At 29.6% G+C, this 16,478-nt stretch overlaps 2 protein-coding genes across 2 annotated transcripts in view; one reads left to right on the top strand and one right to left on the bottom strand.

The window, feature by feature from the left end:
- Positions 1 to 13,406, bottom strand: part of LOC129958245 (uncharacterized) — an 83,804-nt gene extending 70,398 nt beyond the window's left edge. Inside the window, exons 1-2 of the mRNA XM_056070550.1 lie at positions 12,876 to 13,406; positions 6,232 to 6,379 (exon numbers count right to left, since the gene is read on the bottom strand). Coding sequence (XP_055926525.1) covers positions 6,232 to 6,379; positions 12,876 to 13,101 — 374 coding nt within the window. The 5' untranslated portion in view covers positions 13,102 to 13,406. The remainder of the gene's footprint in view (positions 1 to 6,231; positions 6,380 to 12,875) is intronic.
- A 368-nt stretch (positions 13,407 to 13,774) lies between these two features.
- LOC129959479 (E3 ubiquitin-protein ligase RNF14-like) lies at positions 13,775 to 16,447 on the top strand. The gene has a single exon (XM_056072328.1). It carries the CDS (start codon positions 14,067 to 14,069, stop codon positions 15,591 to 15,593), a length of 1,527 nt encoding a protein of 508 aa, XP_055928303.1. The 5' UTR covers positions 13,775 to 14,066; the 3' UTR covers positions 15,594 to 16,447.
- Positions 16,448 to 16,478: the final 31 nt, after the last annotated feature.

The following is a 16,478-nucleotide window of genomic DNA, read 5'->3' as shown; positions in this document are numbered from 1 at the left end:
CGCAATTTAAATACTATTTTCAGAGCTGCTGACTTGCGATTTAATCAGTCAATAATGGGAAATATAATTTTTTTTAAAAATATAATTTATAATAATTTTTTTAGAAAAATGGATCAAAAAGAACTGCAAGCGAATTTGAAAACATTTTTTTAAAAAACGTAATAATTTTTTTAAATTTAAGTGACACTAGATTTTAATTTGAATAAACTTGAATACATACAACCTCGTAGATCAAAAACACAAAAATTATATTACCCTGACAATATCCCAAACACATATCGAGGTATTTTCCTATTTGAATATCAGCCTCTACTTTGATGAATTAATTTCAAAATATTCAGCAGCCAATTCATTGTTAAATTTTTTTCTGAACGAAATCAGATTACCAGGTATTAATATGTTGTATTTATAAAAGCATACGATTGAACAAAAAGATTCATATAGTATCCACAAATTGCTGAAAATAAGTGATAAATTTACTATAAATTCAAATACGAGTTTGGTTTCACAATTGGAATAACCATGGCCGCTTTTCAAATATAGAGAAAATAACATTTGTTTGGTATTCATCAAATAATTTAAATCTAAAATTATTCTTCTAGGTGGAGATTTTCATATGGGATTTGTAATATGATCCAATTGAGTCGTTTTTTTAGATTTTAGCAATTTTACAAAGCTTTTTACTAATGCGGTTGTCACCGACGCGAAGCAGTGTTTTCGTAACATCATTTTCAAACACTCTCCCTTATATGGATATCAGAGCTCGTGTACAAAAGCGTGGAAACTGTTTAAAGCTTATTGGATTTCTCCTTGAAAGGAAACGGTGGTTGACTATAGACCGATAGTGTAAATTATAATCTATCTCCTTTTTAGATAATATTTAGTGGGAAAAAAAAAAAAAAACGAAATTTTCGTCAGGATGGTTGTGAGGTAATAACAATAATAACAATAAAACGTACAAAAATTATGCATTAATAAAATAGTATTTATATAATAATATAAATTTTAAAAAAAGGGGGTACAAGCAATGGATACAAAACAAAATACGCTTTGTTTCGTAGGTCAGGCTAACAAGAACTGCATAGGGACATATCGAAATTTGAACCGGAAATTCCTTTGTGTGTAAAGGAAAACCGACAAAACTTGGTTTGTTGCAAACCAAAAACCCTCCATTCACATCTGCAAACCAACAAATGGTTTTCGAATCGCTCAGCTCGTAAGTGTGTAGGCACTTTTAATGTAAGGCTAAATGATCTTAAGAAAATTAAAGAAGGAAATCGAGAGTTTGAAATGCTTGGATCCCGAACGACATTTTAAAAATATATAACCAAATATAAACTTTGGTATAAATAATGTAATGTAGAAACGACTATCTGCACACAAACCTGGGATAGATCCCAACATTTAAAAGTATTACGACCTGTTCGTACACTTCTCTCCTCCTCTCAGCTAACGACCATAGGCAACTGTTTACACAGGACATACATCTTTACAAAAGGGCTTTTCGTGGATATGATTGATTGTCAATTTATGAATCGAGTAATGAAATGCTTTAAAAGAAATATTCAACAAAATTTACAATTTATAAAACCATGGAAAATTCAGAAAAATTCCATAAGATATCAAATAACGCATGCGCATCTATTTAAATTATCAGTACTTTAAGAATACATTATTATCTGTTTTAATGTTTTTATTCTTATAATACACTCCTTCTAAAAAAATAAGCAGCAAACAGGAAAAATGAGGTACACAAGCAAAATGGTGAATTAAAACACACAATTTACATACAAGACACAGGTGGCATCGCCTAACCCAAATGGGTAAATAAAATTAGCATAAAATGCTATCCAGCAGTCACACAGTAACAGCTTAGAAAGGGGCTTACAGGACGTATGCTTCGGTTCGCAAGCAGCGATAATTCCACGAAATCCGACATAGCCAGAGCGAAAAGCATGAACAGAAAACACCATTTGCACAATGAGATGCTTTGGAGGGCTATTGGTTGCCAGAGAACTGAATGTGCCTCGTAGTGCCATCCATAGACTGTGTAACCATTATTAAACTCATATGGATCAAAACGCTAGTTGAAGACATGGGTCACCACATTGTCAGACGATCGCTACCTGCTACAGTATGCCAGACGCCTGATAACACTAACAGAGCGACAGCTGGCCTCGCAGCTCTCAGCTGTTGCGGAAAGGCTCATATCCCGGCAAACTGAGTGGTGTAGACTGCATGAAGGAGGACTATTCGCACGATGACCTGTCGTTTGTGTGCCCTTGGCCTCAGCGCAAGTCAGAGCGCGGTTCCATTGGGCCCGTGAACACCGTAGTTGGACACTAGAGCAGTGGGATCACATATTCTACGGATGATTTTCCATTTCACATCCACAACGATTTCCGAAGGGCAAGGATATGGTGAGAGCCAGGAGCACGCTATCGTTCTACAAATACTATCGAAAGGGACCATTACAGAAGTGACGATTTACTTGTCTGAGCAGGCATACAATGAATGCCCGAACCGAACGCCAAGTGTTCGCTTTGGAGTTCCGTCACAGTTGTCCGATATAGCTACGAAATCCTACATCCTTTTGTGCGCTGTTTTATCGTTTCAATGACTATTGACGCGATATTTATGGACGATAACGCCCGCCACATAGAGCAAGATTGGTGCGGAGTTATGTGAAGAGTGAAACCAGTCGACATATGGCGGGGCTTGTAGGCTCACCGGACCTGAATTCCACAGAGCATGTGTGGGACATATTGGGAAGCCCGACTGCAGGTCTCAGTATGCTGCCAGGCACCCTCCACTAGCTTCAATAAGCCTTATTACAGGAATGGGTATTACTGCCACAACAAGCGATAAACGGCATTATTGCCAGAACGTCTCGCCGTTGTCAAGCATGTATTTCAGCTAGAGGGGAATCATACCGTTATTAATGAAGGGTTCCTCTTGCACATTCTGTCTACCAATTTGGGCTGTCACGCCACAATGATCTTAATAAATGTATTTTTGTTTTACTCAGAGGCGGCGGTAGCAGGGGGGCAATTGCCCCCTGTCGGCAGCCTCTTGCCCGCCCGTCGGCGAGAAATTCAGAGTTTCGTCGGCAAAAGTGTTCACCATTTCATAATGGTTGTAGAGAGTTGAGCATTATCGAATGATTATTTAAAACCCACCTTAAAGTTAACGATCGAAATATCCAAGTAATGGTTAAAGTGTTTCGGCTATATTCGGCAAAATCAAGGGGGGAGGGGGAGGTCAATAATCGATAGGGCGGTAGGTCAATAATATGCCGTATTTTGCGGACAATTTTTGATAGACCAAACTAAGAACTGAATGCAATGGATGTCGAAAACATTAAGTTCGCAGATTTTCAGACATCTGATTCAAATGTCTTTCATTAAGCTTATAATTTGTACTACTTTTGGCAATATAACCGACAAGGTAACAACTGAATAAGATATTGGCAAGATGATATTCTCATTTTGCTAGCAATTTTTGATCGGTCGATTAAATTCAATGCTGTGAATGCCGAAGATGTTAAATCCACAGATTTTCAGACATTTGATTGAAATATCTTTCATTTAGCTTATAATTTGCATTAGATTTGGCAATATATCCGACAAGCGAATAAGATACCGCATTCTGCCGATAACTTTTGGGCGGCCCACTATGAACTAAATATGATGAATGTCGAAGAATATATCCACAGATTTTCAGATTTTAATTTGCACTATTTTTGGCAATATAACCGACAAGATGACAGGTGTATAAAACAAAGACATGTCGCATTTTGTCAAAAAAATTGATAGGTTGACTAAGAATTCAATACGAAGGGATGTCGACGAGTTCAAATTCTCAGTCATTTTATTTAAATGTCATAAAGTTTCATTCAGCATATAATTTTTACTATGTTTAGCTGAATAGTCAATAATCTGGCAAATGAATACGACGTCACATTTTTTCCGACTTATCATTATCCTTCGGCTAAGATTTTATCATAGATTATGAAAAAAAAAAAATTGTTTTTATCGGGCACTTCGATTACCTTCAGTGGAATTATTAGAGAAATTGAAGCTTTTATATTATTCATGAATAGGACGATAAAGTTGTTTTCCATAATTCATAATTCAAATCCAAGTTCTAAAATTAATCATCATCTTATTCATATAATTGTTACTTCCTCGGTAACGAATTCATATATTTATTTTATTTATTTCACTATGAGAATTGCCTGACTAAAATCTAGTTAATAATTAAACTAAATTTAAAAAAAAAAACACACACACACTGTTTTCTTTTGACACTTTTGTGAGTATGCATGCTAAGAAGAGTTATTTTGCTGTAACCCAATTATGTGAATTCATTATAAATCACTGGAGTAAGTAAATTGTATAATTGTAAATTAAATCCATTTAACAATAAAATATCTGTTTTCTTTTGCAATCTAATTTATCATGCTACAATTATTACACTAAAGAAATATTACCGACTGCAGTTGACGACAAAAAAAAATATTTTTGGTATGGTAGCTTTTTAGCTACACTAAAAAAGGTATCCAAGTATGTACTAATTTTTTTTAAATAAATTACTACCTAAATGCTTAAGACTCTGCATTCAATATTATGACTATGTAATCGGAGAATGTATCATTTATATATACTTTTCTTTCAATTACTATTATCGGCAAAAAGTATATAATTTCAGATGCTTCTAAATTTTTAATAGACTTTGAATAAAGATGTCTTGATAAAGAGAGGATTAAAATAGTTATTCTTAGAATATTCATAAATAACACATTAACCTCTTGATATACGAATTTACTTAATTTCCTAATTAGATGACAGATCTTATTTGGGACAATTATCGTTATATTAATGCCCAGAAAAATATAAGGGCATTTGTGGTAATGATGCGTTTTCAAGTGATTTTAGCGTTTTAAATTTCTTAATACTTTCACTTAATTGCAGATTTAAAATTAAATAATTCCATACGCGCGTTAGACTCGCCATTGTATATGAAGGGTTTAAAAAAAGCCCATGCATGCAACTGAGGGGATAAAACTTACGTTTTGGTAGGAATATTAGCTTGTAATAACTTCAAATTAAGAAAGTACTTAATAGTACATAGAATAGTCAGAAAGTGCATAAATAAAAATGCAGATAGGTGAATTCATGTTCAATATCTTTTTTTTTTTTTCAAATAAAATGTATTGGTTTTTTTAAGCTTAAATGTATATAGAAAAATAAATACAAGGGGGATCTAGTGTTTAAGCAGTCCATTATTCATAAGAATATTTTTCATATCTTACATAAAATAGTAATTTTGTACATATATTTACAAAATATTTTCTCCTGCCTTCTTAAAAATCAACATATTGTATCTTTTCTGCATTCTATATTGTTCGTGTCCGAACTATAGTAAATTTTTGTTGAATACGTGCACTTATTTTCCTCGGATTCGAAACACATCTTAATTCTTGCTGGTTGTTGCAATCCTCACTTAACAAATATTTTTGGTAGGGGACTAAGCAGAAAAATCGGTTTTTGAAGAAAACATCGAATATTTTTTATTTATTATTCTGTATTTCTAAAACAGTTACTTTTATAAAACTTTTTGTTTCAACATTCATTTTATATAGCTTCTGATATAAAATAGTAAGAGTATGCATTTGTCCATTTAGCATGACACGTCATTCTAGTACAATCCGTGTTTCTATATATATACTACAATCTAGAATGGAATATGACTATATTTTTTCTAAAATTAGATGGCAGAGAAATTAAATCTCAAGAGTTTGAGAAGAAACTGAGAACCTGTTTTTTTACAAATACTTTTATAAAGTTTTAACAACGAAAAAAAAGGATCAGCATTTGAATAAAAAAGAATTAAATAATACTTGATTTTCTTTAATTAAATGTAAACTTAATTATTATGAGTTATTTTGAAGTCAAATTAAAGATATTGGGCTTGCCCTCCTGTCGGATTTGTCTTGCCCCCCCCGTCGGCAAATCTCTACCGCCACCTCTGGTTTTACTTTGCTTTATTGTTTGATATGTGGTCTAGTAATGCCACACCTACCTCGGGTACAACTTTCACGCATATCCATTAAACAGTTTTTGTTTTATTCCGAAGTTCTGCCATTGTTGCTTGTTTTTTAAGCAAGAGTGTAATAACAAATAAACAAAAATTTCAAAAAATTATTCATTATTTTATAAGCATACTAACTTTGCTTCATGCCGGAAATAAGTACTTTGAAGAGATGTGGCTGTAATAGTAGTGTGAGTATTACCATAAAAAGGAAGCACTTGTTCTCTGATATAATCCTCGATAAAATTCAAGGGTTGTCCTGATGCAGCATAATCACAGTAAATAACTGGAAAAAAGATAGCATATTTTCATGTTTTTGTAACATATCAAAAAGCAACTTCCAAAGCAATTTTCTAAAGTAAGGAAAATCAGTTAATAAAAAGAATTGATTAGATTTATGTGAGCTCCATATTTCTATTCATTTTATCTTGCTCTTTTACTATTATATAAGAATTTTGCACATGAGGAAACAGAAAACAAACTGGTCAAACAGATGAGTATTTAAGGTAACTTTAAAAAACATTTTTCAAAAAATTAAACTTTTAATTCATAGACATTCAAAATCTTATATTATAGGTGAATCTTTTTACTCTGATTATACTTTTCAATTTTCTTTAAAATAATAAATATATGTTCAATAACTTACTATATACGCTTTCTAAATATAATTTACCTCAAATATGAAAATTAAAAGAGGACATCACAAACAGCCAATTTAATTACTTTTCTATTTATTTACAAGACATAATTTTCTTTTTGAAACATAAAAAAGATTTCAAAGTTCTTTATTTGAAACGAACTGATTAGAAGGTACTAAGAAATAAAAAAGGGAAAATAATTCAAAATAATGTGACAACCATAAAAATTATTATATATTTAAAAACTTAAATGTGAAATCATTCTGGATTTATTGATTATATTATATTATATTATATATATATATTGATCAAGAATACATTCATGACTGACTGTAATAAGCCATAAGATATGATGTATTCCTTATAGAAATTATCCCACTGAAAGGAAGATTTAAATTTACTATGATGTGATTTATTTTAAGAACCAGATATATATAAAAAAAATGCTATTTTATCACATATATAAAAATATCAAATACATAAATAACAGGAAAATTAAGGTTAAATTTTTTAAAAAAACACATATTTATAACATATGCAATTATCAACATTTTCTGTTCTATTTAAAATAATAATTTCATTCATTTTCAAATTTAAATTAAAAACTGGATTCAGAATGAAATTAATTTTATAGTGAGCCAGGATAAATGAATACATTTGAGGATTTTAAAATGTAAATGAGGGATTAAAATCAGGAAAAAAACTCAGCAATAAAGCAATTGAACATGCAATTCTTTTTCCTCAAACACAAAAACTGTAGAAAGATCATAATCATTTTATTTATACATTATAACAAATATTATTAATTCTATAAATTTCGTATAGCTCCAAACATGAGATTATATGTCTTCAGTTTAATCTCATTTTACAAAAATCAACTCCATGAAACAAATTCAAAGAATGCATTAAAATTGTCTTCTATTAGAATATTTAACAATCTTGTGATACTTGATTATCGCAACAGGTAATTATTAACTTTCATTATCAGTCAATGTAAACTTATTTCAATGCTATTTTCATTTATTAAGATGTGGAATTAATGCTGTTATAGAAAAAGAATAAAATCAAAATAAATTATTCAAATATAAAGTTCATTCAAGTAAATCTTAAGTTTCCTAAACCCTAATATTAACAATAGAAATATTTTTGTGAGAGACAGTTTGAAAAAGAGAATATGGCAAAAGAGTGTACTCAAAAATAAAGGCTTCATCAAGTGATACAGAAGGAAATAAGATTGGAAACTGTTGGTCTATTTGCTGATACATGTGTTTAATTTTTTGTGCTAGTCCTCTTTTAAAAAGTACTAATTCAATTAGAAATGTCACAGCTTTTATAAAGTAATTAATACCTAACTTATTATAACTAGTGAATATTTTTTAAAATATGTTCCTTTATTATAGTCTAGAGATGAAATTATTAGATTAGTACCAAATGAAATATCAAAATGAACGTCTGTGCATAGGTAAATGCACGAAATATGAGCATTAGTTGATTGAAAATATATTTACAATAGATACCAGTTGACATTTAGATGTATAATGTTTTCAATGTTATTTCTGAAAGTGATCTTTATACATTAGTTATGACAGTTGAATGAAAAACAACAATGATAGTTTATTGGTAAATTCAAGAAAAGGACAAAAACAAGTATAGGTTTCTCAGTACCTTAGCATTGTTAAAATGAAATACCAAGAACATGGAATCACTCTTTAAGCAACAATGGTGAAGAGTAAAATTCAAAGATGATTTTTTGCCATTATTAGCTCAAAGAATGTGTGAATATGAAAGGGCAATAAAAAGATATCTTTTACACCATAACTGTTCATTAAAAAACATTGATAATTGGGTATATTGAATAGAAAAAAAATGGTAAATTGTAATTGGAAAATAGCTTTTTGAAATATGGAAACCATGTTTTAGTCAAAAATAGGTAATATACAGCCACTCATATAAGCATCCTTTCCTTGGATAAAATGTGTCTGCAACATAAAAATTCATATAAAATAGAAAAACAATACAAAATTTCTAAAAATTAATAAACATAATTAAAAAGATTTTCATTGCTAATAATACAGAACATATATTAATATAAATAAAAAAGTGCATTTGCTGCAATTCATTAAATTTCCATGTTCTGAAATGAGAACATTAGCCAATTTTCACTATTCCGTGACAGAAGAAAATTCTCTTGTAGTTAATTCCTACGGAAAATAAAAGGAAAACTTTTTTTTTTTTTTGTAGATAGAGAAATCTTTTAAATATTTGGTTGGAAACAAATTTAATTTTTATCTGATCTGAAATTTTTTATTCAAATGTTACAAATGAGCATTTATATGCTCTTGGTACCATTAAGAATGGTAATTTTATAGTATTTGCTTCTTTTTTTCAATTACTTTTATTTCTTTCAATACAGTTGATTAAAACATATTATAATGCTCAAAAGAAGAAAAAAAAGTGTAAATAGAACAACCAATCTTTATTTATAAATATAATTCTAGAACAGGTAGTATTGTGGTTAAGCTTATAAGTCAGATAACAACCTTGGAACTCAAGTGATCACTTTTGTCTGGTGGTCTTGTTACTTGGCTACAAACCCCAACATTGCGAGTTTGAAACTTCAACTTAATCAGTATTAATCAGTTGGATAAAATGTTGAAAAACTACCATCGCAGGTTTGTAATAAAAAATGGTAAGAGAATTTATTTGAAAATGCATTACATATGACTACTATCGTCAGATTTTATAATATAGAAGGTCACTGCAAGTCAAATCAACACACTCAATAATTTCATCATCTCAGATTTTCATGAAATTTAACATAAGTGTGTTATTCATATAGGCTTAGAAAAATACTGAATTCTATTGAGATATGTCAACTAAGCTTTGAATTACAATAATATAAAGTTTTCAAAAGTATGTCCAAAAGCTGTAAACAATTTTTTTTTTAATTACTCTTAGAATTCTTCTTATAAGGCTGGAGAACTGAGAGGGGTGTTATTTTACAGTAGTTTTTATGTTCCATGTTGTGATATGCAATACATTATTTTATATGTAAAAAAATGTAAAAATCTAAGAGAGAAATTTAATTAACATTTTTTTCAAAGAGTACATTTTTTAAAAATTTTCAAATTAATTCCATAAATAGTTAAAATTGTTGTAAATCACCAGGTAAAAATATATATTTGGGATAATAATGTGTAAATTATTAAAATAATTTAAAATTGAAACTCCATTACTTATTATTTTACCTTGCAGGACTGGAAGGTATCAATCAATTTTATAACCTTTTTCCTCATTTTATTTCTCATCAACTCTCAACTTTTCTTCAATATAATGATGGAGAAAAAATTCCACATCCTTCTGAACAGTTCCAGTTTTGTTAGAACAAGGTTTTGAAATTTTTGACACTTGTGATACTTTTCAGCCAGAAAACTTTTACATGAGCATAAAATTTTCAAATAAGAAAATAAAGTGTTTATTGTGGAATCATGAAAAATTCTAATTCCATTTGTTAAAGTAATATTATATATATATATATATATATATATATAAAGGGTAAGTTTAATCTAACCTGCCAAACAAAACAAGGTGATAAAAAAAAACCATGTGGATCATAAAATACTGTGACAACCCTGTCCTACTGTTTGTAAATTATCGCAGATTAAAGTGATTATGCTAATCAGGGAAAAAATATTAATTATTTTTATTACTATTAATCAGGTGAAAATATTCTTAAGTTAAAAAGTGTCTGGCATAATTGCATGCAAAATAAGCACATATTTTGAAAGAGCGGGACAAATCTATAAGATGACACCAGTTTCATCATGATACCTGGACTTATAGCCACGCTACAAACACCGGAACCTTAGTGAAATACAAAATCAAATTATTGCCAAAATCTCTAATATTGAATACTGCAAATACCATTCCAGCTGTAATACATGAAAATTACCAGAAACTTTCCATTTTATCAGCTTTTAAAGGAGCCTACAAGATCCAGGTCAGTGTCCTAGTTCAGAAAAAATTTATTGTTTGCAATACATAACTGAAATTGGTTATTTTCATAGCAGATACTTGTCAGAAAATCCATAAATGAAAGGACAGTGGATAAATGGAATTAATGCAAATATGGTAACATGAATTCTTTCGGATATGAAAATGTACACAGGATTTGTGCGTGTGTTCATAATTTAATTAAAAAAAAAAAAAAAAAAAAAAACTCTTTTTCTTATTTAGCTTTAAAATTTGACTTCTTAAACCAGCCTTAAGGTGGATAGGCAATTAAAATTAGGGGCAACAATGGCTGCTTGTAAGTTTTCGTTTTGATAAATGCTGATTTCAGTGATGTATTGCAAATGAAAAACTAAATTTCTTCTGATACTGATATACCTCATTCCAGTTTTCATCTGAAATCTGACAAAATGTTCAAGATTTTGTTAAATATGATATATTGCAGCTGAAACGGTATTTGCAACCTTCAACATTAAAGATTTTGGTGATAATTTTATTTTGTATTTTACCAAGGTTCCAGTGCTTGTAACTTGCTTTAAATGCAGGTATGTTGATGAAACTGCTGTCATCTTATAGTTTTTCCAGCTTATTTTACATATAGGTCTGTTGGGAACTTTATAAATTCATAGTTTTTCCTAATGGATAATGTAACCACTTTATCCATCATAACTTGCAGATGGTAAAAGAACAGGGTTGGCATAAAGTTTAATGATCCACACACTCTTCCATCAATCTCTTTCATTAGGCAAATTAAATCAAACTCGCCTTATATATGTAGAACACGCTTTGAAGGAACCTATGTTGAAGTTTTTTAATGAATGCAATTTTAAAAATATAGCCCAATTTTGATCTTTTATCAGGATTTCTTTGTCCAAGCAGTAGCAAGCACAGAACAAAAGGCAGAAAGTGGCAAAAGACTGAAAAAATATTCTGAGCTTATTCAGTTTTAGAAAGGAATTAGTTGACTCAGTATTTTGATTCTGTGAAAAAAAAGAATAGTTTTTGCAACTTCAAAGTTAAAGTAATAGTGCAGGCAGAATTCAAGCAATTTGAATACTAATTTTAGAATGCAACTAATTTGAATTTATTACATATATACACTTTAAATCTAAATGATTTTTTTTCTATAAATTTCACATACAAATGTCAATGAAACAGAAAAAAGTCTTGAAAGAACTTCCAATCCCCTCAAAATTTTCTGAGCAAAATTAGTTAGGATTGTAGTTGTGGTTTAAGATGCTCCAATTTAAAATAAATCATCAGAAATGTGATGGTACAGAACTTCCTACAAAGTATTGATAACATTATTCATATTTAATACTGCATCATAACTAGAGATAGCTGCAATTCAATTTTTAAAAAACACTGTTTGCATTTAGTCAACTCTTACAACTACATTAGAAACTTAGAACTGACTTTCAATAAAATTCTAAAAAATAATATATGAAACATAGCATTAACTATGATAGGTTACAACACTTGCAATGATTAAATAAAATATTCTTCATTAATTACATGAGCTTAAAGGGGGGAAAATATATAAGGAGATTAAATTCATTTTTGAATAATTTTTATAGTAAAAATTGTCTAGTAAACAGATTCAATCTAATTTTTTCTATTAACTTTAAATTAAGTAATCAGATGCCAGTCATAACAAATCTGACTAGATTAGAGTATTTTATCAATCAGATCAAAGCAAATTTTTTCTAAAGCCCTTCTGTGCATGAAATTGCATATAACCTAGCTTGCTCAACCAAGAATGAAGTGCATTTAAAATAAATTATGCTTCTCTGAAATATGAATAAAATAGTTTCTTTTAAGGATGAAATAGTTGCTTAAAATCCATTTACTTTATTTGAAATACACAAAATAAAAAAAGCTTATCAAAAAATAAAAATTTTGAATACTAAACTTTTCCTCAAGTTTTAACCTAAAATAAAAATTAAAAAAAACATTAATTTTTATTAAAGCTGGTAAAATAACTTCGATCTCGATAATAATACAATAATTCAAAAAAAAAAAGTCACATAACCATAATTTTACATTTTTGAAACGTTATCTTGATATTTCACTTATCAATACAGTGTGGATTTTAAAAGTCTAAGGTTTTGTAATATCAAAGGAAATTCATACCAGATCTCCAACCATACGGTCCATCGAAGATAGCTTTTTGACTTGAAATATTCGAATAAATTTCATTGAAGAGAATAGCAGTTTCTACAGTAGACACGTCGCTGAAATTTTCTACATGATTATAATCGTCTGGAAAACAATAAAATCGCCGACTACTAGAATTTTTTAAATGATTCGATTGAAAATCATTCGTCGTAACAGCATTTTGTGCACCAAAATCGTCCATGGTGACTTAAAAAATTACCGTGTTCATCAAATTAAACAAATAAATATTTATTGGAAAAATATTTTTGAGCAATCTGAAATGGGCATTAACTGCCCTATACACTATAACCGCTTTAGAAAATTTAAATTATCTACCATCAAAAATAAATACATATCCAAATTGCTCTGCTACAGAGAAATGTAAAATTAAACCAACATTCGCAAACCCATGTGCTTTTGTTTAGTAGACTTTTAGCAGAGCAGAGTATAGAAACAGTATGTGCAGGACCAAATACGCATGCGGCACAGCTAGAACTTTCCTTTGTATTGTCAACAAGACAATTATATTGCCCTTTTAATTATTCAAATATGGAAATAAGTCAAATTTTAGTGCCTGAAAATATGTTTAAATATTTAAAATTAATTTTCACCAACTATGATTTGAATTAGCTTACAGATATATGGATCAATTCAAATAAACCCAAATGAGAGTTGTTTTTTCTTCCCTCTGAATATGAATTTCATAGAAAATATTCCCCACTTAATTCATTAAAATTATTTTTTATTGAAACTAAATTTTGACTGTTTGCTATGGAATGTAAAAAACATATTTCCTGGAGCATCTCCGAAGAAAGTTCAGATTATAAAATGAATTTTTTTTTCCTTAACTGTAACTCCTTTTGAAAGCAGCAAAATGTTCTAGAACAAGCGTCTGTACCAGAAACCAAAGCGGCCATATCGGAATTGGAATTAGTGGAAAGGAATCGAGCGAAGAATGCCCGTGAGATACTTTTCAACATTTTTTGGGTGAAAATAAATGTTTGATTTTTAAAGAAAAAAACATGTAGTTTTTTTAGAGACTGCAGTATTAAAGCAGGTTAGTTTTCCTTTCCCATTTTCTGACAAATCGTTTTAAAATATAAACAAGGCCGACTTTTTTTAAAAAAATTTCTTTAAATTTCACTGAAGTTAATTTTATATAAAAAAATGGATAACCTGGAGTCACAAGAAATGGAATTATTAGCCTTAAAAAACATTTACGAAGAAAAGGATTTTAAAATAGATGAAATGAATCCTCCCAGTGGTAAATTTGCGGCTCAAGTTCGACTCCCTCAGCCTTTTTTTATACGTTATATGTCTCCTCAAGACAATTTGGAGTCCCAAGATAGTGAAGTGCTTGTTGAAGAAAGTTTTCTTATCGAACATTTACCTCCCATTAATTTCAGTTTCTATTTCCCAAAAACTTACCCACTAGAAACATGTCCAGCTTTTCTCTTGTCATGCAGTTGGTTAACTCTTAATCAGCTGTCAGATTTGTGTCGACATCTAGAATCTGTTTGGGAGTTGAACCGAGATGCAATTTTGTTTACCTGGTTTCAGTTCCTTCAAGATGAGGCATTAGATTTTTTAAATATAAATGACAGCCTTGATATTACTGAACTGTTGAAATTCAAAATACAGGATAATTTTCGGACTAAATTACCATCAAATGATGAAAACTTTGATGTTTCTGGTGCTGCTGCCAATAAGGGTTACGCTTTCCATTTTATGAAAGCTATATCTGAATTGGTGAGTATTAAACCTTCTGTATCAGGTGGTTCTAATACTACAGATGCGCGTGCATTTAATGATATGTTAAATGGGAAACATTTAATAGAGTTATTAAAAGATCATGATGAGAATAAAAAAGAGGAAATTTTTAAAAATTCTACACATATTTGTAATATTTGTTTCGTTACGAAAGAAGGATACGAGTTCATAATATTTAAACCTTGTAAGCATTCATTTTGTATAGAATGTATAAAACAATATTTTGAAGGACAAATCACTGAAGGAAATGTTAACTCTTTACATTGCCCTGATGGCGAATGTGATTATCAAGCAGATGGGACAGTAGTCCAACAGGTTGTGAGTAAAGAACTCTATGAAAGATATGATAGACTTTTACTTTCTCGCACACTGGAGGATATGTCTGATATTACATTTTGTCCTCGTCAAACTTGTCAGTGTCCTGTGCTTCTTGACAGTTGTGGTCGAATGGGAACTTGCCCTTCTTGCAATTTTGTTTTCTGCTCCCTCTGCAATATGGCATACCATGGTGTTGCTCCATGCGTGTTTAAAGAAAAAGAAAAGCTGTCTGTTTATAAAGAATACACAAGTGGCAATTCTGCTGTCAAGGAAGAGATAGAAAGACGTTATGGAAAACGTTTTATAAAGGCAATGGTTGAAGATACTTTAAGTGAGAATTGGAAGAGTTCTAATAGTAAAACTTGTCCTCATTGTAAGGCATCTATAGAAAAAATTGATGGTTGTAATAAAATGACATGCTTTAAATGTGGAACCTATTTTTGTTATCAATGCGAAGCAAAGCTAAAACCTTCTGATCCGTATGAGCACTTTAGAGATTCATTTGAGTGTACATTATTTAATATGGATCAAATTAATGATGATTTTAATTTTGTATATGATTTTGGATTGGATTTTGATCCAGGAGAATTCCTGAATCTTAATTGACCTTCTTATTTTCTATAAACTCATTCTGCTCAGAAATTTTATTACATATATTGCAGATTATTTTAAACTTTGTAACTTAGTCTTTAAATTTTAATATTCATTTTATAAAATATGTGTTTGTAAGATTTTCTGATTCATAATTTATATAAGTATAAGCAGAAAATAAAATGTTATAAAAATTTTCATAGATAATTGGGCAAGTTTTAAAGCATAATAAAAGTTTTTACTGATTGCATTATTTCTTCAATGTTATATTACAAGTATCCTTAGTGACAACATCAATGACTTGATATCATTTAATATTAATTTCATTTCTAAAAAAGCTCTGTTTTGTTTATTGAATTTAAAACCTGGAAGAAAATATTTGTTTATTTTTAATGATTTCTTAAAAGTGTAAAGATACTTTTCAGAACTTTCATGTATCCTTTTTCTTATTTTTGATTTTTCATCAAAGGAATTCTTTGTGTGTTTTTATTATATTAATTATATAATAGGAAAGATTGTCAATAATTTTGAAATTATCATCTATTTATTATTTTAGATAAAATTCAATTCCATATTTGTTTTCATTCCTTTTCAATGATGACATTTTCATAGTAATAACTTCTAGCACTTGGTATTTACAGTGCTTGTCAAGATGCTTTATTATGTATATTATCTGAAAATCTCTAAGTGGAGACAGTAATCATCCACAAATACCTATTGTATTATTAATTTTGCTTTCATATGAATTATCCATTTGATAATGTTTCATTTATTGTGATATTTTTCTTTTGTTAATCAAGATTAATATAATTAATATATATTCTATAATAACAGAAATGTTTTCTTTTGAACATGAAAGAAATGTTTGTTGAGTGATTAAAAGTTCTTGTGTTAGTCTGC

The sequence above is a fragment of the Argiope bruennichi genome, chromosome X1 (genome assembly GCF_947563725.1).
Source record: "Argiope bruennichi chromosome X1, qqArgBrue1.1, whole genome shotgun sequence".
Lineage (NCBI taxonomy): Eukaryota > Metazoa > Arthropoda > Arachnida > Araneae > Araneidae > Argiope > Argiope bruennichi.
This window is presented reverse-complemented; position numbering and strand designations above follow the sequence as displayed.